The 22,777-nt window shown below is 51.9% G+C and overlaps 1 protein-coding gene and 1 pseudogene across 1 annotated transcript; both read right to left on the bottom strand.

Moving 5' to 3' along the window:
* Positions 1-2,109: 2,109 nt before the first annotated feature.
* GPR137C (G protein-coupled receptor 137C) lies at positions 2,110-22,477 on the bottom strand. The gene is made up of 7 exons (XM_054286896.1): positions 22,061-22,477; positions 14,835-14,878; positions 13,961-14,189; positions 11,498-11,647; positions 10,860-10,982; positions 10,650-10,765; positions 2,110-2,849 (listed from the first exon to the last, which is right to left on the bottom strand). Exons 1-7 carry the CDS (start codon positions 22,391-22,393, stop codon positions 2,702-2,704), a joined length of 1,143 nt encoding a protein of 380 aa, XP_054142871.1. The 5' UTR covers positions 22,394-22,477; the 3' UTR covers positions 2,110-2,701.
* On the bottom strand, positions 5,381-6,894 carry LOC128943911 (splicing factor 3A subunit 3-like; annotated as a pseudogene).
* Positions 22,478-22,777: the final 300 nt, after the last annotated feature.

Genomic DNA, 22,777 nt, shown 5'->3' on the forward strand with positions numbered 1-22,777 from the left:
GGCTGGAGGTGCTGCTGGGTTTGGGGGAGCCAGTCCTGGCAAGGACAAAGCAGAGCCCCTGGCCAGAAATGTCTCCTGGGACACTGGTGTGAGCACACTGCACCTCACAGGATGGAGACACAGAATCCCTGAGCTGGGAGGGCTCCACAAGGGTCACAGAGAGACCAGCCCAGCTCCTGGCCCTGCCATGACCCACAACAACCCCACCCTGGGCATCCCTGGCAGCCCCTGCAGCCCTGGGGCTGTGCCCATTCCCTGGGCAGTGCCAGCACCCTCTGGGGGCAGAACCTTTCCCTGAGATCCAACCCAAACCTGCCCTGGCACGGCTCCAGCTGCTCCCTCAGGGCTGCGACCAGAGAAACACCAGGGGATAAAATAAACCCCCGGTGCCACCCCCAGAGCCCATCCCACAGCAATCGGATGTGCCAGGTCCTGGCAGGGCACAGGGGAGCACAGGGCCACACCTGGAGCTGGCTGGGTCACCCTGGGAGCCATCCCAGCACAAAAAGTCTTTTTTATTTTAATTTATTTCAACAGAGTAGTGCTTGGTTACAGTTTAGTGAAGAACAAATAGGTACATTCATTGGCCACAGCTCCTGGGGCAGCAGCTGCTGCCCACCTGCAAAGCCAGAACACTGTTAAACCATACCAAAAAAAACCCCCAAAAAACAACCCCACAAAAAAAAAAAAAAAAAAAACCCAAAAGAAAGTTTAATGAAAGGCAACTATGCATTAAAAAAGTCCTTGTAACTTCTGAGCTATAAATGAGTTCAGTAAAACCCAGGAGCAGCCCCAGCAGGAGCTGTCAGTCCAGACAGAGGAGAAAACCCCCAAACCCATCAGCAACGAGGCTCACTGCCCTGACCTGCCCTCCCCAAACCCCAGGAAGATCATAGTGTGGCTGTGTGCTTCAGTGCAAGAGGAACAATGAGCCTGTAGCCCTTGGATTTTGTAGAGTTTTTTTTTAATTTTTCTTTTTTTTTTTCCTTTTTTTTTTTTTTTTTTTTTGCACTACACTCCTTTCCCTCCAAAGTAAAACTTAAAGTGCTCCTAGTGCTTTGGAATTTAAGCAAGAACAGGGGCCACGAGTGTCACTTGCTGTCTTTGGAGGCTCCTGGGGGCAGAAGGAAGGGTGGCAGTGCCAGGCCCTTGACCAGCTTTGCCATAAGCCAAGCAGGGATGGAGATGGAGCAGCCTGTTCCTGCCAGGACACAGGGGAGCAGCTCTGGCTCAGGGCTGTGCTCAGAGCTCCCATCTTTGCCCTCTCCAAAAAGAGCCAGGAGTGGCTGCTCTGTTGGGCCAGCAGGAGCTGGGCAGGGAGAGCACAGGGACACACAGGGACACGCAGGTGACACCGAGCTCAGCACAGCCCCAGGGCTGAGGGGGCCAGGCTGGAGAGGAGAGGATGCCCCAGGGCTGGGGCTGCTCTCACAGCTCCCAGGTGTTGTCCCAGCACAGCATTCCCTGTCCCCAGTGTCACACCAGGGCAGGTTAAAAGCAGGCCCAGGGTGGATTTGCCCCATGGTCAGAGCAGCTCCCTCCGTGCACCAGAGCCTTTAGCCAAAGCTGCTCTGCTCATCCCCAGGAATAACACCAAGCCTCATCTCCAAAGAGCCCAGGCCAGGTCAAACTTGGCTGTTTTGGTTAAGGAAAGACAGAGGGACCTGTCCCAGCCTGGCCCAGCACTCCCACCCTGCCCCAGGTCCATGGGGAGGGCAGAGTAAGGAGCACAAGGATCACATCCCTGTGGTTTCTGCCCCTTCCTTCAGCAACAGCAACGTACCACAGGCAGCCACACACCCCCTGCACCTCAGTGGGGACCCAGCAGTTCACATTCACTTCAGGTTAAAACTCTTGGTTATCTGCTAAATGCAATTTAATACTGAGGGGGACGAGGGGAGCCCCACTGTGGGCGAGGAGGAGGGGGAGCAGGGCTGCTCCCAGCACCCAGGGGGTGCAGCAGCCCTGGATTCACACACATTCCTGCACACACACTCCTGCTGAGCCAGCTCCAGCCTCTCCCTGCAGGGACAAGGCAGCAGAACAGTGACCTCCCTCAGCTCTGAGCCACGGGCCCAGGTGGGACAGGGCAGCAGCCAGGTGGGACCAGCAGGCAGGGCAGCACCCCCCGAGCCCCAGGGCTCACCCAGCCCTGCCAGGTGGGAATATGGCACAGAAAACTCCAGCACCCAGCACCGGGGGCTCTGCCCAGACAGAGCTCCCAGGGAGGCAGGATGCAGAGTCCTTCAGGGAACACGTCTCTGCAGAAGACAGTGCCTCTCCCAGCTCTGGATGTGCAATTAAAACAGTAACTAGAACAGTCTCAGGCCACGCACGGCCCGAGCGAGATCCGTTCCTTCCAAGTGTGCAGATAAAAGTGCAAATATGCATTTGATGTTTCTTTTCTAGTGAGGAAGCTCTGGTGCATTTAGCTGCCAACATCTTGAAGACCAGACCAAGAAAAAAAAAAAACAAAAAAAAAGCTTCCAGAGAGTTCAGCTTCACTTTGCTACATGGTACCTTAAAGTCACAGTTCTCTGACTGCAGTGCCCGCAGCGCCGGGCTCGGCCCCGCCCGGCTGCGGCAGTAGTGGAATGTTTGTGTCATGAGTTAATGCTTCAGGGGGAGAGGAGGAGAAGAGGAAAAACCAGGTTACAATCCTATACACGAGTGCCACTCTGGGAAGAGAGAGGGAGCCTCCTCAGTTGTGTGGGGCAGCTGTGTGGGAGCTGTGCTGGTGCTGGTTGCTCTCCGAGCCGCCGGCGGCGCAGAGCAAGGGCGCGCTGTCCGCGGCGCCCTCGGTGCCAGCCAGGGAACCGTAGCAGCCCGAGCACTGAGGGGTGGCCAAGCTGCAGGAGAGACAGAAAAAACACAATGAGAGGTGCCCAAGCTGCAGGAGAGGCAATAAAAAAAAAGGCATGGAGTTTATAGGGATGAATAATTTGGCTCCTCCAGAGTTCTGCTCCCAGCACTGGTCAGGGGGTTGAAGTTTGAAGGTGCAATGTCTCCAAGGAACTTGGCTTTGATGAGAGAAGAGCACCAGGCCCTGCTGGTCAAGAGGAGCCAGAAGCTCTGAACTGCTCTCTACACCCCTGGGCAGCAAGTGAGGTGTGGTAGACAGGTAGGCAGAAGAATTATAAAAGAAAGGCCTTATGAAATCAAATTGCCAAAGCTGGCCTGTCATTTCTTCTAAGTGCAGCTAACAAGCAATTTGCAAGTTGCCATGTGAAGCTATTTTGAGAATCAGAGGTTCCTCTAACACAAATCTATTCTGAGGATGAAAAACAAATGCACCTGTGCAAACAGTAAGATTTGTCCCATGAGAATTCACAAAGAAAAATGTAAACATATCTAGAGAGAGAAAACTTGACAGACATATACAATAGCCCTTACTGACCCTTACTGAACTGAATTTCACTGCATTGCTGACCAATTAGGTTTAACTGCTGATATTTCCTATAAATAAAATTCTTTATTCACAAACCTCATAAAAATATGAGCTTTGTGAATAAAGAATTTGCTTTCTGCATGAAGAAATGGAGTCTTGGCTGATTTATTCCAACATATGGACACCGCAAAGATGTGACTGATGCGAGATGAACACCCTGTCACAAAAAAGGTGAAATGAGCCAAGCTGACCCCAGGACCAGGCAGTGAGACAGGGTTTAGAGGTGGAACATACAAAGTCATGAAAGGAAGATGGAGACAGCCATGAGTATGGCCAAGGCAGGAGAGGACAGCAGGGACATGAGACACAGCACAGGGACACAACCACCGGCAGCACCGCTGGCTGCAGGATCAGCAGGAAAAGAAATTCAAGCAGCGAATTCACAAAGTAGCAAAAGGCTATGGCTACAGTCAGCCACAGGAACAAAGACAAGAGGCAGCCAGTGAAGAGGAACCCGGGCAGAGGGGCTGCAGAGGGTGTGGAATGCATGGAAATGAACACAACTCCTGGGAGAAAGTGTGATAACAAAACTGCGAGTGGCAGAACACAAACGTGGTCTCCAAACCTCGGGAGATACACGGCCCAAAGAGAGTCCTGGAAGGTGAGGCAGCCCAAGAGCTGCTGAGGAGAGAAGGGCCCAGCAAATCGTGGGGACAACAGCCTCAAGAACCATGGTGAGTGAACAACTGCTGAGGTGTGGGGAAACAAGTCACAGAATAGAAAAGTGATGTGGAAATGACACGCGTGTGGAAACGGACATGTCACAGAAAGAAAGCCGAACTGTGAGTTAGAAGAGGCAAATATGTTGGGAAAAGGAGAGAGAAAGTGCAATAAGTGTATGCTGATAGCTTTGTTACTGTGTTGTGTGATCCAGGGGCTGTCCCTGATCAGGTAAATGTATTTAGTGCATCCTGAGCCTACGCTCTGGTTCTGGGACAGTGCCTGTGTGTGTCACTGCATGCAGAGGCTCAAGAGCACATGGCCCCTGTGTCAGTCATTCCCCTTCTATCCCAGAGCTGGTACCTGTGTCAGTCATTTCTCTTCTATCCCAGAGCTGCACACAGCAATAGAGGCAGCAACAGTCAAACCACATGGAGAAACAAATGAAGAACCAGGAGCCCAGAACCAGAACTTAGTTGTGTGCTCGTGCAAAATTACTTCTGTCAGGATTAAGTTACCCCCACATGGCGCAGACTGGCGGCCATCTCAGCAGGTCACATCCTCCAGCAGAGCTCAAACTGCAGGACCAGCAGGACCAGACAGTATTTTTGTAGCAAAGCTTCTTTCCAGAGCCAGTGCCTCCACCTGGGCTGGGTCCCTCAGTCAGCAGTCCCCCATAGAACTCACAGACTCCAAAACAGAAGGGGAGAGCGGCGGGTGCTTGGTGCCTTTCTAGAGTTTTCTACATTTGTCTTTTGGTAATTTTCTCCTTACCAGGGGAAAATTACCAGAAGACATATATAGAAAAATGTGTGCAGTTTTAGGGTTTGTTTTCTTGCCTTTTCCCTTCCTCTTTTTCAATCACAAGTGTTTTAGGGGGAGAACAGAGGTGCAGCAGTGCAGGATGGTGCCATAGGACTTTCCCTTCCCTAGCTGGCAGTGGCATGTAACAGCTCAGCCTTTTTTTGGGGCACTGCCTGCCCATCACTTGACATCAGCTGATCTATATTTAATTGATGTTCATCTAAGAAACCTGTTGTAGACATGGGATGGTGTGGCAGACCTCCCCCTGCCCTGCTGCACCTCTGTTCCTTTTTTGTTTTGTTTTTTGTTTTTTATCTAAAACAATGTCTAAGGAGCTTACTAGAAAGTGACTATTCTATAAAGTATTCTTGAAATCTATATTCATGCACATTCAAAATCCAGACAATGAAGAAGTCAGAGCTGCTGCCAGATCCATTCTTTCTGCAGATTTTCTCTGTGTTCCTTCACCTGGGGACAGCTACAGCAGCCCTTGGCGCCTCAGGTCTTCGTAGGTCTTTTTGTTCACCACGTTCCCACTGGAATTCTCATATTCCTCCTCTGTGTCGGGCTGCCACCTCTCTGAAGCCTTCTGCTGTTTCAGCTTTGCCCACAGTGAGACTGCATCCTCGATCTGTGATGCTGCAAAGTGTGCTGTGTTGGGAATGCCCAGGCACCTCATTCCATGGGCGTGTCTCCACCCTGCAAAGGGCCTCTGCAACGCCCTGGGCCCTCGGTAGGTGCAGTTAGCACAGATCTCACAGCTGTAGCTGATGTTCAGACCATGGAGTTTGTACAACCAGTATGGGATGGGCTTCCCATCTCATCCAAGAGGCAGATTTTTAGGGTTATATATTATTTCATTTTCTTCATCTTCACTCTCGCTGTCACTGATCTGCTCTTCCTCCTCCTCCTCTCTCTCCTCCCCTGTCCGTGCCTGCTTACACTGCACCTTCTCGTGGGTGAGGTGTCTTTGTTCCCCAAGAACTTCCATGTGCTCATAAATCTGAGCTTCCAGGAATGCAAGATCTTTATTTCTTTCCATGTCTCTCTTGCTTCCTTTTGGCTTTGGGTTCTTAGCAAACAAGGAAGGATCAAGTGCCTCCAGGGATTTGCCTTTAGTGCTAAAAAGCCTCTGAGCACGCTTCTCCAGAGTCTCGCCACACTTCAGCCCCAAAGCCAGCAAAGCTGATTTCAACCTGTCCAGTCCCAGGGAGGCCAGTTCCTCCCAGGAGGAGAAGGCTGAGAGGTCCAGGTGGGCACCAGCATGGGTGAGGGCACTGCTGGTCTCCTTAGGCCAGCCTGGGAATGTGCCATTCTCCCACTTCTTCTCAAACTCCATCTGAATTTTCTCAAAAAGTTCATTCTGGTGCAGTAATGGTTTCACTTGATCTGTGTAACCCTGCAGGTACTCAAGGAGCACCTGAAGATACCTCTTATATTCAGCATTTTTTTCTCTCCTTGGGAATATTGAAGAGCTGGTCAAATGTGGCTAAGTAAGTGATATAATCAAATTTCTCTGATGATCTCAGGTTAATGTACTTGAGGTAACAATCATGCAAATCCAAGTATTGTCCGTACCCTTCCTCATCTGTGAACTCCACCAGATTCTGAGCTTCTTCACCAGGGTTATCTCTGGCCTTCAGCAGCTCCTCAAACTCCACTGACACAGGAACACAGATCTCATGTGGGTGCTTCTGGTGAAATTCCTGAATTTGCTTCAGTCTGTTGTAAAACTCCACAAATTCATTCGGCCCGGAAATGGCGCCGAGCTCTTCCTCACGCAGACCATCCTTGTCATCATACAGCTCCCACAGGCTGCTGCTCACTCCCATGTACCTGTCCTGCATGGCCTGGGTGTGGTGGTCTGAGTTGATCTGGTCATGGAGCTTGGACTTCTTGGTGAGCATCTCCCTCACCATCATGTCCATGAGCCGCTCCCGCTCCTCGTGGTACCGCTGCTGCTGCTCCAGGATCGTCTCCATCCCGCTCCCCTGTGTGCCTGCAGCTCCCCTCTTCTCCCAGGATTATGGGCAGCAATTAATTCCTTAACCAAGTCCTAGAACTTTGAATTTTATCTGCAGCAGTTCCTTTAAGTTTAGAAATAATTAGCTCACAAATAAAATGTTACTGCTGAAGCAAAGTCAGGGTACAACCTGACACCGTGTGGGTCAGGGTGTTGGTAGCTGTCTGAATAAATGGTGGCTGCAGCCCTCCTGGAGTGACAAACGTGGCTCTGTTGAATCTGTGATCCTGTAGAAGGCTGTAGTTGTCCTCTCAAGGTCCAGTGGTGTCTGGTGTTCCTCTGGGAATCCAGTGGAAAAGGCTGCTGTGCTGTTCCAGGCTCAGATTATATCCAGGTAGTAATGCTTTGGCTCCTCCCCCTGGGCAGAGCATCTCCCAGTGGGATGATGGAATTTTATCAGCCAGGCAGGGACACTCAATGGCCCATTAAGAGAATATATCTCCTGGAGGGAGGATCCATTGTGGAAGAGATAAAGAAAACTGCCCCACCTGGTTTAACAGCTGGCCCTTGAAGAGAAGCAATCCCCCAGAGTCATGAGGGATGGGTCATGGAAGACATAAAGAACTCCCCTACCTGGTTTTAACAGATGGTGATAGAATACACCTGGTTACACCTTGCATTGCAATCTAAGACAGTTAAACATTACCTTTCTATGCTGTAAGATATAAAGCTGTTTTCTTTTAAGAGATAAGATGACTCTGACTAAAACAGCTGGGATGGAACCCTGACAAACAGCTGTTGGTGGATAAAGAAGATACAGTGTGCTCACCCTGGATTTTGTGAAGATTCTATTGGTTACAATCTCTGCTGTTTTGTCTTCCACAGATAACACAGAAGAGTAGTGATGATTCTCCACTATGGCTGTTGTTGATTGTGAGCTGTTTTAGTGCTTTCCTTTGTTTCATTTTGCTCTCACAGGTACATGACTGTTTAGAAAGGTGTTACCTCAACTTCCTGAGAGAGTTACCACTGATATATTGATTACATGACGCGAATTTACTGATTTTATAATAGACATCATTCATAAGATGTTATTACTGTATTTATAGCCAGCTTCTTATATGCTTTAACATCTCTTTGTGTAATTATCTAAAAGACTCATGTTGTTTCAGGATTTCAGGTTTGTTTTGTTCTCTAGTTGCTTATACATCTCTTATGCCAGCTTAGCTCTCTGGCTAGTCCCTCACTGGCTCTATGGCTTCACCCAATGCTGTCTCATAATTAAATATTTTTCAGACTTCCAAGAAAAGATACTTGAGCTTGGTTGAAAGCCTCCTCTGAACTGCTGGTCTTGTGGTTTTGTCACTTATTACAGAAGCACTCCAGAAGTTTGCTGTGTTTGAAGCATCTCTATCCTGAAGGAAACTTTGGAGGGATCCAACTACTGGATGGTTTGATTAGTCTTTAACCCCAAGGCCTTTACTCATAACTGCTATTCTTAAGAGCCCTGCTTTAAAATGTGTTTAGGGAATTCCCTCCCAGATGGAGCTTGGGCTGTGGCCAGGCCTTAGCTCTACCTGGAAGGAGGATTTGTCAATAAACCCAATGTTTTCTGCATCAAAACTGGATTCAGGTCACTTTGACTTGGCAATTTGACCCCTTAGATATGACAGTTGAACCTATCTTTAGAGTGAGCTTGGGAATTATTATCTGGAAATAATTATCCAAGCCCTCACTAAATTGAGGTTTGTCAGCTGTTCACAGACTCTGGGATGATGGCACAGTGTTTCAGAGATTCCTAATTACCTAATTTCACATGTATTATTTATTAGTGTATTATCTGAATTAATTGTTGTACCTGGCTTATTCCTGATTGCTGTCAGTTTCTTGTTCACTACATGTATGGTTTTGCCTTGATGTTTCCTCATGCTCATAACTAAAGACATGCATCTCATTTTAAAAAAGCCAAAAGAAGGTGAATTTAGTGCCTTAAGAACATCCAAATAATGTAACATGTACATTAGAAATTTAGACAACATAGAATTTTGAATAATGCAATATTTGCATCAGAAATTTGGAAAGGAGATCATCAAATCTAAATCCCAATTTGGTGTGCCTCAATTAGCAAAGCCTAATTGATTCATTGACTTCAAGAGAGGGCGTGCTTGTGTTTTACCAGCAGCAGGTTTGAAGTGGTCACCTGTTTCTTCAATCAATCACTGATCACCTCTGGGAAAATGAGGCCCAGTGGAAGGAGAAAGAACCCAATCATCCTGCAGCCCTCGTGGCCAGAGCAGGAACAGAAGCAGGACTGCCAAGGCTTAGCTGTGTCTGCAATCTACAGAGGCAATTTGCCAACAAAGCCTCATGTCATCATCACAGTATAGTGTTCCTGCTAACCTTCCTCAGCTATTCCCTGTTCCAGGATCCAGGAGGACATTCAGTGGTGTCAAAGATCAACATTTCCAGCTAATGGACCTTCTCCTGAGTCTCAACTATTTGGCTTTAAAACAATGGTCATTTATCTCCATTTCCCTAAGAGACATTGGACATTCATCTTTTGTTTTCTCATGCTGCGAAATGCTGTGTCAGTGACTTGATAGAATTTGATAAGCTTTGTTGATTGTAATCAGCCTTTCATCCCATATCTAACAGATAACCAGTGATAACCTTAATGAGATAATACCCTCTCAAGAGCAAGCTGTTTTAAAACCAGAACAGAGCCTTTTTTACATTAATGAAGAGGGTGAGATGTTGTAGACAGGTAGAAGAATTCTAAAAGAAAGGCCTTATGAAATCAAATTGCCAAAGCTGGCCTGTCATTTCTTCTAAGTGCAGCTAACAAGCAATTTGCAAGTTGCCATGTGAAGCTATTTTGAGAATCAGAGGTTCCTTTAACACAACATTCTATTCTGAGGATGAAAAACAAATGCACCTGTGTAAATAATAAAATTTGCCCCATGAGAATCCACAAAGGAAAAATGTAAACATATCTAGAGAGAGAAAATTTGATAGACATATACAATAGCCCTTACTGACTAGTGAACTGAATTTCACTGCATTGCTGACAAACTAGGTTTAATACAGTGCTGATATTTCCTACAAACATGAGCTTTGTGAATAAAGAATTTGCTTTCTGCATGAAGGCAATGGAGTCTCACCTGATTTATTCCAACAGTGAGGGACTAGGAAGTGAAGTGGAAAGGAAGGAAAGTGTTTCAGGCCAGGCTGGATAGGCTTGGAGCACCCTGGGATCATGGAAGGTGTCCCTGCCCATGGCAGGGGGTGGAACAAGATGGGCTTTAAGGTCCCTTCCAGCCCTAACCATTCCATGGAGACAGGTGACAGGGCTGCCAGGATGCCTTGTAAGAGTTTTGCTGGGGATACCTGACTATTGTCCCCCACACCAGCACTTCCTGCAGAGCTTTGTCCCAGCTCCCTTGCAGAACTTCACCAGCTCTCATTCCCCAGTGGAGAAACCACTCTGGAGATCATTTCAGAGCCCTCTGAAATGGATCCCACCCCTTCTGGATGAGGTCTCCTGTTTGCATCACCACCTGTGAGCACCATCCACCTCTCTGAGCTGGTCGCTTCTGCCCAATAAAAGCAGCTCCTTGTGAGCTGCACAAGGGAACAAAAGCTCTGTCAGAAGCTCCCTGCCCCATTTACCTCACCCAAGCTGCCTCTTCCACCAAAGCTTTTCCTAGGAGCAGAAGCCAGGAGCTCTGGTGTTGCCCCAGAGGGCAGCAGAGCAGCAGCACAACCCTTCCTTACCCTCCTTCCCTGGCCCCGAGCCGTGACAAGTCATCGTCACTGTCGTAGCGCCTGGGATTGTCAAAGAAATAGGCCCTGGAGCTGTAGCTGTGGCTGTTGACCATCCCTGCTGGAGTCTGCCAAGGAGAAAGGAGTTAGGCCAGAAGCAAAACATCCCCCAAAAGTCATCCCAGGCATCCTCCCAGCACAGGGAGACTTGCTGAGGCCTACCAGGTTCTGGCTCAGTCTCTGGGCGCGGAAGAACAGCACCACGAAAGTGGTTGGCACCAGCTCCCAGAGGAACAGGACCACTCCAAACACCACGTACTCCTCACTGCTCACCTCCACATGCACCTGTGGGCACAAGGCAGAGGGGTCTGTGTCATGCCAGCCACCCACAGAGCTCCCAGAAGCTGGAACTGGGAGTGCAGGCAACCTTTCCAAAGGCAGGAGTCCCCACAGCAGCAGAGTGACCTTCACCTGGTGCTGCTGCTGGTTTGGGGGGGCTGGTTCTGCTCGGAGGGTGCCACCAGGGCACTGGGAGCTCCTGCCCACGCCAGTGGCTCTCCCTCACACACAGCCATGCCCGATTAAGCATTGCTGTTCTGCTCTAGTTGAGCTGTCCCTCCTCTCCCTCACAAGAAGAGTTGGCAGGCTGGAAGGGAAGAGCAGGGAATCCTTCCTGAAGAAGTGGCTGGGGAGAGGAGGACTCAGTTTGGTGGGTGCAGAGAGCAAGCAGAGCAGAAAGGCAGCTCATGTGGGGGTTCAGCTACTCAGACACCCCCCAAAACTCCCTGTTCACCCTCACAGGATAAGGACTGACTGCATGTCCCTTCACTGGCTCTGGTTTTGGGGGGTCACACACTCACCTTGTCTGAAAGGTTGTCCCAGCCATAGTTAAAAGGACCAGGAACATTGTCTGGAGATATGGCCACAGCTACCAGGTTATAGCAAGCCCTTGAGGAATACAGGAGGGCCACTACAGATCCCACCAGAATAGCCTGGCAGACAGATGTTCCCTAGGACAGGAAGAAATAAAAAGAGTTTTAATACAGAGCTGTGATGTTCTTCCCCGTTCCCCTAAATGCATGAGCAGCTGTGCAGGCAAGAATGACCCAGAACATTTGTATGTTGTTGCTAAAATATTCAGAGCTGGCTAAGAGCTTTCTCATGTGATGAGTTCATTGCAGGAGCCACACAGCCAGAGCTGCCTGGGAGCAGGGAAGGATCTGAGGCACTGGAGTGTCCCTGGCAAGACTTTATCAGTCAGCTCCAAACTGGGGGTCCAGGGAGAGGCTGTTCCACCCCCTGCCTTCCTCTGGGATTCTACACGAGGCAAACAACCAACCAGCAGGAAAATCAACTTCTGCTTCACAGCACAGACCCTGCAGAGGTGTTTACCCAGCCCTTTCACCTGCAGCCACCCAGCACCCCAACAGTGCTCTAAGAAAGGAGCTCAGGTATTTGGGGTGGGCAGGAAGACCCAGAGTTTGAACCCCAGTACCTGAAAGGAACCCACAGGAAAGATAGAGAGAGACCATTCACAATGGCCTGGAGGGGACAGGACACAGGGAATGGCTTCAAACAGACAGAGGGCAGGATTAGATGGCATATTGGGAGTAAATTCTTGGTTGTGAAGGAGCTGAGGCCCTGGCACAGTGTCCCTGACAGTGTCCAAGGCCAGGCTGGATGGGCTTGGAGCAGCCTGGGATAGTTAAAGGTAACCCATGGCAGAGGGGTGGAACTGGATGGGATTTATGATCTCTTCCAGCTCAAACCATTCCAAAATGCTGAGACAAACCAGGTTTTGTTAAATCCATCCATGAATCCCTTTAATGGCTGCTGGGAGGCACCAAGTCACAGTGAGGGGCAAACACCCCTCAGCACCTGAGCTGCCTTTGTGTTTAAGCAGAGAACCTGCTGGGGAAGCTCATCCCAGTGCTCTGCTGCACATCCCGGCTCTATTTTCCTAGATCTGGAGCTCAGAGTCAGCAGGAGAGAGGTGCCAACAGACAAGTGACAGCCCTGAAGCCCAGCACACATCCTGCTGCCACTGGAAGCTGAGCCTGGGTGCTCAGGGCAGCACAATGAGGCACAAAGCCTGCTGAAGGAAATCTGCAGCTCACAAGGACCCCAGGACAGGAGCCGGCTGCGGTCCAACCTCCTTCCCACAGCTCCAACCTTTCCACCTCCAGCCCTGCTGTGTGCCTTTGAGTTCAGGGGCAGGACAACCTTCTGGGGCATCTGTGTGACATTTCTGCTCATCCCCAGCCTGCTTCTGCAGCAGTTTCCCAAACACAACATCAGAGGATGCCCCCAAGGCAGGGGAGGGAGGCAGAGACCTTCAGCAGGGTGAGTACCCAAGCGCAGAGCAGAGGCTTCCCTGGAGCATGCTGCACACAGCCCAGGGGCAGCCTCAGGCACGTGAGGAGAGGGAGCTCCTGCACTGGGGGAACTGGGTGAGTTCATGAGTGTCAGAGCCAGGCAGAGCTGGACAGCAGGCCCAGGCCAGCAGGGGTGTGAGCAGCTCCTCTGTCCCTGCCTCACTGCAGAGCTGGGTGCCACCTGCAGCCTCTGGACAGCTGTCACAGAGCCAGGCAGGACACCAGACCCAGCCCTCACCCCCTGCATTCCCGGAGGCCACCGATGCCCTCTGCTGCTTAAGGAGCCACACATCTCCTAGAGAAAGCCTCAGCTTCAGCTGGCTGTGCTCAGGTGCTCTGCTTTTTCCTCTGGATGTTCCCAGGCACTCAGGTGGACACTGACTGCAGCCTCCTGCCACATTCCTGGTGGCTTTTCCACTTTCCTAGCTGCTGGAGAAGAGCTGTGTGTGTTCAGACCCTCAACTGTCCTGCTTTGGGACAGGACCTACAGCAACTTCTCCTCCCATTCCAAAATGCTCATCTCACCCTGGACATCTCATCCTACCCAAGGAGAGCCCACCTAAAGTTGGATTTCTGGGGATCCCCATTCCAGGAATCATGACACATCTGCTACAGGTAAATTTACAGCACAAACTGCATCTGCTGCTCTGAGAAAAACCTCTCTTCAAGGCAAACCTGGGATTTTCTGTGCCTGAAAAGCAGAAGCAGCTCATAAATCTGTTATAAAGCTGCAGACAAAGTATTTCCCTAAAACATGCAGGAAACATCACTCCCACAGCAGGAGCATGCACTTTGTGAAAGGGAGGGATCCAGGAATTGCCACCTCCACGCTGGAAGGAGAATTTGAGCCAGAGCAGCTCAGGTGCCACCAGGCCAGCACTGCCCTGAGTGAGCACACCCAGCTCCAGCTGAGCAGTCCCAGAGGGAATTCCCAAGGCATTCACCCACCTTGGACTCGAGGTAGACATTGGCTGAAGACATCTTTCCCAGTTTGCACATGCAGCAGGCCAGGGAGATGGCACAGAGGATGAAGAGGCTGTCATTGACCAGAGCCCTGGCCAGGACTGTCCACCTGAGCTGCTTCTCTGGGACCTCTCCATGAATCAGCATTGCACAGGTTAAATTCACAACCAGGAACAGGAGGCTGGTGAGGATGGAGCCCAGGTACAGCAGGACCCTGGAGACATGGTGAGGGGGAAAAATGGTCAGTGAGAAAGCCCAGGTTCATTGTGCACCTCCCTCCTGTGTCAGCAGAGCCTCCCAGGGCTCAGCCTGCTGGGCAGCTCAGGCATTCCAGCAAATTTCAGGGGTTGTATTGGCAGCCCAAGGCTGCAGAGGATTTGTTGGAGCTGCTCTCAGAACACATGAGCAGCGTAAGCAGTCATGAGTTACAAGACTCATCTTCTGACAGTCAGGTTCTTATCTTGCAGATTTGAAGTGTTGCTCCAGCTCTGCATTAACTCCAGTCAATAAGCCATGAGTCATCACCACCACTGCAACTCCTTTCTTGAGAGCCCCTGGAGCTTGCATTTTCCACCGTGGGGTTCCCTGGGCTGCACAAACCTGGGGCTCCCCCATTGCTCAAGCCTTGTTCTGCTGATCTTTGCTGGGCTGGGACAGCTCAGAGTGACCCTAAGAGTCCACCCAGGGGAGCTGGGATGCTTGAGCTCCTCTGGCAGCCCTGAAGCTCCCAGTCCTGCTCCTTTCTCAGAGCACAGGTATGGAATTAGAGCTCTGTTCATCTTTTGGGGCTGATCCTCCCATTCCCAGCCAGTTCCCCTGGGACCAGCTTTGCAGGCAAGGTCAGGACAGCAGCACTTACTTGTACTTGTTGAATTCAGCTGCGCATTTCACTTTGAAGATGACCTGGAGGAAAGATTTGCACAGGATTAATTTAGGTTTCCTTTCAACTTTGTCAAGAGATAAACAGGGAAATCAGAACCCAGCTGGACATCTCCAAGGAATCTGGATTATTTATCAGCACCAACTCCTGCTCTGGACCCAAAACAATGGCACTTTCTCCTTGTAGAAGCCCAGCCCAAACACAGGTTCCCAAAACCATAAACATATTTAACACCCCATATGTGACAAGCACTTTAACACCACACCTTGAAGGCTTCAAGAAAAGAAGGGAGTTTAGCACTTTAACATCCTTCAAAAACACACCTCCTTTTCCCAATGTTTTGGGCTATTTTAGGACCTCAGCCATGCTGGATTTCCATGTGAGAGGAGCAGGGACAGTTTGGGAAGGTGCAGATACTCCCAAGTCACAGCTCAGATGTGAATTCCTGCTGCAAAGGCACAGGGAGCCTGTGCTCACACTGCTCAGGACTGGATTAGGGTTGTGTCCAGCTCCAGCTCCAGACCCCAGCAGGAAGGATCCCAGAGCTGGGGTCACGCTCAGCCACAGGCAAAGCTCTGACTGGAGACTTTGAAGGAACTTGGGAAGAGGCACAGACACATCCAGAGCGATCCCACCTGCACTTGTGGGATCACTGCTCAGCTGTGGAGGCTCAGTTTCCCTTCTCCCACAAGGAGCCTTCCCTGTCAGCAGTGAAGGATCACCCATCTCCTCCCTGGCATCCTCAGGCAGCTTTTATCCTGGTGGGATTCCTTGGCTCCTGCTTCCAAGTCAGCACTGAGGCAGAAATGGCACATGAGCTTCAGGAATCAGGCTGCTGCCAAGGGGATTCCCAGAGCCATTCCAGGATCTGAGGGCTGTCTGAGCCACTGCAGTGCTTCCAAGCATTTCAAAGGACATTGGGCAGCTTCAGGGATTCCCTTCCAAGAGTCATTTCCAGTGCCTGGCTCCTCTGGCTGAGAGAGGATGAGTTGAACTGAGTGAGGAATGAGATGTGGTTCTTCAGCAGAGGGAAGTGTCCAGCCCCAGGAATGTTCTCTGTCCCCTTGTCCAGGCACACAGAGGTGCAGGAGTGTGGCACAATCCACTCTAAGCCCTAAAACTCATCATTTGGGCCACATGGATACTCAAAACCAGAAATATCCCTGAATCCTCCCTTGTTTGCTGTGGGTGACATTCAGGCACTTTGGAATCACTGAATCACTGAGGCTGGAAAAGCCCTCCAAGGCCACCAAGTCCAACCATTAATCCAGCAGCACCACATTCACCACTAAACCATGCCCTCAAGTGCCACATCCACTTTGAGTTTTTTGACTTCCAGGGCTGGAGACTCCACCACTGCCCTGACCAGCCTGTTCCAACACCTCACCACCCTTTCAGTGAAGAATTTTTTCCTAACATCCAGTTAGGATCTAAATATCCCCTGGCACAACTTGAGGCTGTTTCCTCTTGTCCTTTCAAAACAGACATTGGTGACATCCAGCTGGGGAACTCCTGGTTGAACACTCATTGCAGCAGCATGGAAATCACTGAGCAATCTGCACTCCTGGTTCTCCACCCATTGCAGAGTATGGAAACCCTCTGAGCAATCTGCACTCCTGCTGGTTGAACATCCATCCCAGCAGCCTGGAAATCACTGAGCAATCTGCACTCCTGCTGGTTGAACATCCATCCCAGCAGCCTGGAAATCACTGAGCAATCTGCACTCCTGGTTCTGCACCCATTGCAGAGCATGGAAATCACTGAGCAATCTGCACTCCTGGTTCTGCACCCATTGCAGAGCATGGAAATCACTGAGCAATCTGCACTCCTGCTGGTTGAGCATCCATCCCAGCAGCATGGAAATCACTGAGCAATCTGCACTCCTGCTGTAACCTCTGAACAGCCCTGCAGAGCCCCTGGTTTGTGTCCCAGCTGGGAATGTCGTGTTGCCAGCCCCTCAGCTGAGCAGGGAAGTGCCCCTGGCTCACAGAAGATGCTGTTTTGGGCAGGACACTCTTGCCAAACCTTCCCCTGCAGCCCCAGGGATGAAGACACACAAAGCTGAGTCAGGGTTAAGAGTGCAACAGCAATTTGAGCCTCATGCTTGGCTTGCTGCCATGGAAAGCAGAGGGAGACCACAGCTCCAGCCTCACACTTTTATTAGCCCCTGGATAGTTGTAGGAATAACTTCAGGAAGGGAACAGCCACCTCTGCTCTGCTGGTTTTGGTTATTCAGGCTGATAAGTTACCTGAAGGTTGCTTTTCCTTCCCAGGGAGTGGGTCAGGAGGTGCCACCAGCAGAGTGCTCAGGGTGACTCTGGGTTCTTACCCTTGAGATGAGCTCTGAGCCTCCTGCACGGGGCTCTGCTGCTCCCAGAGCCCAAGGACAGCTCAGGCAGAGGTTCTGCTGTGAAAAACCCAGCACAGAGAGCTCAGGAGCAATGAGCTCCTTCAGAAATATAGGAAAAATAGACCCCTGTGCTTCAGCAGGTGCATTAGGCCAAGCTGTGAGCAGCAACCCCTGCAAACTGAATGGGTCCCTCAAATCTGAGCTGAGCCCAGCTCCAGAAATCCAGCATGAAAAGAGGGAACAGAGGTCTCAGCAGCACAGAGCAGCAGGACTGGGAAGATTTACTCTGAACAAATCCTTCACAGCAATTTGGAACACTCAGGTGCCTTTCCAGAGCCATGGGTCCCTTGAGCACTCCACATCAGCCAGAGGGTGAGGCTGCAATGAGCTACAGACCCCAAAGCCCTCTGGGATGCTGGAGGCTTTTGGGTGGCTTTATCCCATAAAAGCGATTTCCTTGCTCACATCACAGCCCAGAGAGCCCCCAGGGTGTGTTCAGAGACACACTCACCCTCAGAAGGTGCACTGGAGGTGTCACAGCTGCTAAGGGAAGAAAAGTGACACATCCCAGATGCCACAGATGAATCCAAGCACCACTCCCAGGGCCAGGATCTTAAACCTCACAGTGAGGCACTCAGGCTGGACCAAAACCAAGCTACTTTCCAGCAGATCTGAAAGATCCAGGAACTTGTTGTTGTCCACAGGAATCAAATCCTTTTTTTTTGCTTCATTAACACAAATTTGGGCTCTGCAAACATGTCCTGCCCCAACACAGCTCAGCTGCAGGAGCATCTCAGACAGATCCCTCTGCTCACCACACAATGATGGGAGCACAGCACAGACTGTTTTGGGATCACACCTTGTACCAAGTGTGCAAAGCCCAGCTTCAGCCCACAGAGGAAAAGCTGGAAGTGTCCACGAGGATCTCTCACCATCCTCACATTAATATCTAGATGATTCCAGGCCATCCTGAACACAGGCTGGACTCTGCATGTTCCCTCCTTTCCCAGAATAGCTGGTGCCCAGCAGGGCCACCTGTTCCTCTGGGAAACATGGGAAGCACCAGCCATGGGATGGAGCAGTTTGGAGTTTCAGAGATCCCTGCCCAGCTGTCCCTCTGAGCACAGGGAAGGTGAAAGAGGGAAATAAAGGATGACATTTTCCCAGTTTTCCATCTGAGAAGATCCAGGAGAGCACAGACAAACACCTCCCAGGCTGGATGCTCTCTGCACTGCAATTAGAGCAGGAAGGGATGAAAGGGGCTGATGGCATCTCCTCACATGGAGCACTTGGAGAAACCCACCCACACCACCAGCCCCACCAGGCCAGCACTCCTTAGCCATCCCTGCTGCTTCCCAGGACAGCCAGGCTGCCAAGGGCTCAAGAAGGTCTTTAAGATCAAGGTTGTTGTGGATGCATTTCACAGAAGACCTCCAAGGCCATCAGGTCCAAGCTGTGCCTGATTCCCACCTTGTCACAAGCCCAGAGCACTGAGTGCCACCCCCAGGGGTTCCTTGGACACCTTCAGGGATGGGGACTGCAAACCTCCCTGGCAGCTCCTTTCCAGGGAGGAATTTTCCCAAATATCCCATTTCAGCCTCCCCTGGCACAGCTTGAGGCCATTTCCTCGTGTCCCTTGGGAAGAGCTCAAGCCTCCCTGGCTGTCCCCTCCTGTCAGGGAGCTCTGCAGAGCCACAAGGTCCCTCCTGAGCCTCCTTTTCTCCAGGCTAAGCACCCTGAGCTCCTTCCATGTATTTCCATTTCCATGGTCCTGACAAAGAGCTGGGGAAAAGCAGAAGTTGCAGCCACTTGGGAAAGGTGGCATTGCAGGACAGGAGCTACTCCAAAGGCAAAGGAGCATCCTAGGTTGGACATTGGAGCTCTTGAGGCAAGATTGGGAGTGGATCTGAGCAATTCTGACCTGATGGACTCTGAACTCCAGGTTGCCAGGAAAGGATTCCTTCTGGTACAAGCTGAAGTAGAAAGGAAGAGATGCTCCCAAGCTAAAGGGATGTTCCAGGTGGAAAAAGCATCCCAAGAGAGCTGGGGAGGACAAGAGCATGGAATGAAAGGACACAGGGAATGGCTCCCAGTGCCAGAGGGCAGGGATGGATGGGAGATTGGGAAGGAATTCCTGGCTGGGAAAGTGAGGAGAGGCTGGCACAGGGTGCCCAGAGAGGCTGTGACTGCCCCTGGATCCCTGGTACCCAAGGCCAGGCTGAACAGGGCTTGGAGCACCCTGGGATGGTGGAAGGTGTCCCTGGATGGGCTTTAAGGTCCCTTCAACCCAAACCATTCTGGGACTCTATGAAAAATAAATACACATCCCACAGCGATTCTGTCAGGTCTCTGCATCCCCTCAGGAATCTCATGGCATAGGAAGAGGACAAGCTGTCCCCACAGAAAGGAGGAACACCAGGCAGTTCAGCAAATTTGAATTTCAGCCCTGGAACAGCCTGGAGTGTTAAGTAATGCCAGTTCCCCACAGGTATCTGTTTCCTGCAGCTCCTTCCCCAGCACCTTTCCATCCTCAGCCTCTGTGCTGCCTGAGGGGCTCTGCAAATCAAGCAAGAACAGCTCAAATATCAGCACAGGCCATTTTCTTGCCCAGATGCCATTTCTCCATCCTCTCCACAAAGGAGGCTCTGTGCACAGGGACAATGAGCCAGGCCCTCAGCACAGCAGCAGCCCCTGCTTTTATGTGAGGGCATCTCAGCTCAGGGTGCCACCCCCAGGGCAGCAGAAGCTCAGTGTCCTTCCCCAGGCTGCTGCCAAGTGAGCCTTAAAAACTGGGAAAGGATGGGCACATCCTGCTGGAGTCACCCAGTAAACACACCAGTCACCTCCAGGTCATGGGAGCCACAAAAGCTCCAGGATTTCCATCTTTTTCCTCCAAATCTCTGGAGCTTCACCACTGAGATCTCCCAAAAACCCCACGGAGTGATGGACACCCCTCCTGGTTGTTCCAGGGAGGTGTCAGGCCCTCCCTGGAGCTGAGCAAGCAGACCCATTTTTGTAAGTCACTTTATCCTTCCCCACTCCAGATTCAGAGCTCTTATTTCCTCCGACAGGATTTCCCTTGGCTCCAGGTCTTCAAGGAGAAAGAAGTGGGATACATGCAGAGTTCAGTGCAAAACAGATATCGTGGGAGGAGGAGAAGCCTGGCAATCTATTTGGATTTACTTGAAGAGGACCTTTAAACAAGCCTGTAGAGAGGCAAATCTGCTGTCAAATCCAGTGACCTAGAGAAAACCAGAAATCCAGCCACTCTGTGGAGCAGAGCACACAATCCCTGCCTTTCAAGGGACACCAACCCCTCCTGGCTGGGGCAACTGGGAGGTCAGGCTCCCTTAGGCAGACAAGATGGATTTGTGCACTCCATGCACCATTTGTTATTCCACTGCCACTCCATCAGCAACACCTTTTGCAACAGGCAGCTCGCCCCCAAAGCCTCCAGGTGTTTATTGAGGGGGCAAAAGAACCAGAACAGCAGAACAACCCCAGAGCTCCAAGTGTCATGTGAATGTTGGTGTCCTGGGGAAAATGAAATCATAACTCCCGTGGGTGACACGCTGGAGAGATTTCTGTGTGCTAGCCATTCCTTTGTGAGGCTGGAGAACAGCTGAGAGCTGCAGAGCAAAGAATCCCAACAACAACAACAAAGCTGGAAGGAAAAAGTGGTGACTTGTTTCATAAATAGGCAGCGAACCGGGAGGCAGGCGAAGCAAAGGGCTGCTCAAGAGAAACTGGAGCAGAAACAAAATATTCAGGAGGAGGATGGGGAGGGGAGAGCCAGGGCTTTAGGAGATAAAGGCAAGTGGAAGGACTAGGGAAAGGAGGCTAAAAATCACCACACGAGTGATGGGAAGCCCAGAAAAGCAGGGACACGGCTCGGTGACAATAACAAGCGGCTCCGCGCTGTCCCAGCAGCGATGCCGGCGCTGGGAAGGGGCCCCCCTGGGCTGCCCCGGGCTGTTGTGTGAGGGATCTCGGGGTTTTTTTGTCTGACAAGCTGCGGAACAACAAGCCGGGCTCGCAGCGGAGCGATGGAGGGAAGGAGGGAGCGCAGCAACAATAGCAGAAGAGGCTCTAGCTGGTGACGTAATGGTTGGCATCACTCCAGGCCAGAGCAGCCCCTGCTGCTGCCACTTTCTGGTCCCCTTTGCAGAACGGGAATCAATTAAAAAATAACCAAAAAGATGCAAAACAGTCCCTCAAGTGATGCCCCCCCGCATACACACACGCACAAACACCCCGCGGTGGGTCTGGGGGGCAAAGAGGAGAAGCCCACCTGGGAGCAGGGCATGTCCCCGCACCCCCAAATCCCAAATTCAGGGTATGTGCTGTTCCCCCCAGGCGGGGTGTGCAGGCAGGGTACAGCCCTGCACCCCAAAGCATTGATGCTGGGATTCTGGGCACACTTTTAGCTCGCACCATCCCCCCCAAATCCCACCCCGCCCCCCCAGCCTGGATCCAGGGCACAATCCCTGTGCTTCTCCCCAAGCCTGCATTCAGGGCACAATCCTTGTGCTTCATCCCCCCAGCCTGGATGCAGGGCACAACCCCTGCATCCCCCCAGGCTGTCCCAAAGTCTGGATTCAGGGCACAACCCCTGTGCCCCCCTCCCAGGCGGGATTCCGGGCACAGCCCCGCACCCCCTCAGGCTGTCCCCAAGGATCGGCCCCTCAGGATCGCCCCCCGACCTCACCTGGGCGCTCACATCCCCATCCCACCCCACAGCCTCGGCTCCAGGGCGCTCCAACTTTGGAGAGGCGCTTCCAACCCCGCTGTCCCGCAGGGTGGAGGTTTGGGAAAGAGAATTTTGGAGGGGTTTTGCCCAAAAGGCAAAACTTACCTCGGCGAAATAGAGGTTGAGGAGGCAGAGGCTGGAGAAGAGGAGGCAGCCGGGCAGGCAGTACAGGAGCCAGTGGGCGAAGGGTTGCTGGAGGCGGAGGGCCTGCAGGGAATTCTGCAGGTAGAAGGAGAACAGGGTGGTCCTGAGGGCTGCCCAGAGCAGGCAGAGGAAGAGGCAGAGCGTGTGGTAACTCAGCCGCCGCTCGCGGTAGTAGAGCAGCAGCCAGAGCTGCAGGTAGGCGAAGAGGAAGAGCGCGGCGTAGAGCGCTGTGTGGAGCACGGTGAGCCCCAGCTCCACGGCGTAGGGCACGGCCGCCCCCTCAGCGAGGGCCATGGGGCAGCGGGAGGCACCGACCCCCTCCCTGCCTTCCCTCAGCCCCGGCTGGACACCCCCATGCAACAAAGGGGAGAACCCCCCCTTTCCTCCTTCTCCTTCTCCTTCTTCTCCTCCTCCTCCTCCTCCTCCCGCCCGCCCGGCTGCACCGCCCGCCGCCAAACAACTCCGTGCCGGGGACAGCCGGCTGAGCCCGCTGATTTGAGGGGCGGCGGCGCGCGCTCCCCATTGGCCGCCCGTCGGCCACGCCCCTCGCCGCGCCCACACGCCGCTCCCACTGGCCGGCGCCGCCTGTCAATCACCCGCGCGACGCCCCCGCCGCGCCGCCGCTTTGCTTGTTGGGTTGGCGGCGCCGCCCGCCTGCTCGCCATCCTTCCTTCTTTC

This window comes from Melozone crissalis, unplaced genomic scaffold (genome assembly GCF_028551555.1).
Source record: "Melozone crissalis strain CALT ecotype California unplaced genomic scaffold, PUWL_Pcris_2 ptg000056l_1, whole genome shotgun sequence".
Classification (NCBI taxonomy): Eukaryota; Metazoa; Chordata; class Aves; order Passeriformes; family Passerellidae; genus Melozone; species Melozone crissalis.

Excerpts from the sequence above, each read along its gene's own strand:
- GPR137C (XM_054286896.1), bottom strand. The coding sequence starts at position 22,393 with ATGGCCCTCGCTGAGGGGGCGGCCGTGCCCTACGCCGTGGAGCTGGGG. Across the intron at positions 14,190-14,834 it reads GCTGAATTCAACAAGTACAA|GGTCCTGCTGTACCTGGGCT; the intron begins GTAAGTGCTGCT and ends CCATGTCTCCAG. Across the intron at positions 2,850-10,649 it reads CTCGGGGCCAGGGAAGGAGG|CTTGGCCACCCCTCAGTGCT; the intron begins GTAAGGAAGGGT and ends TCTCTCCTGCAG.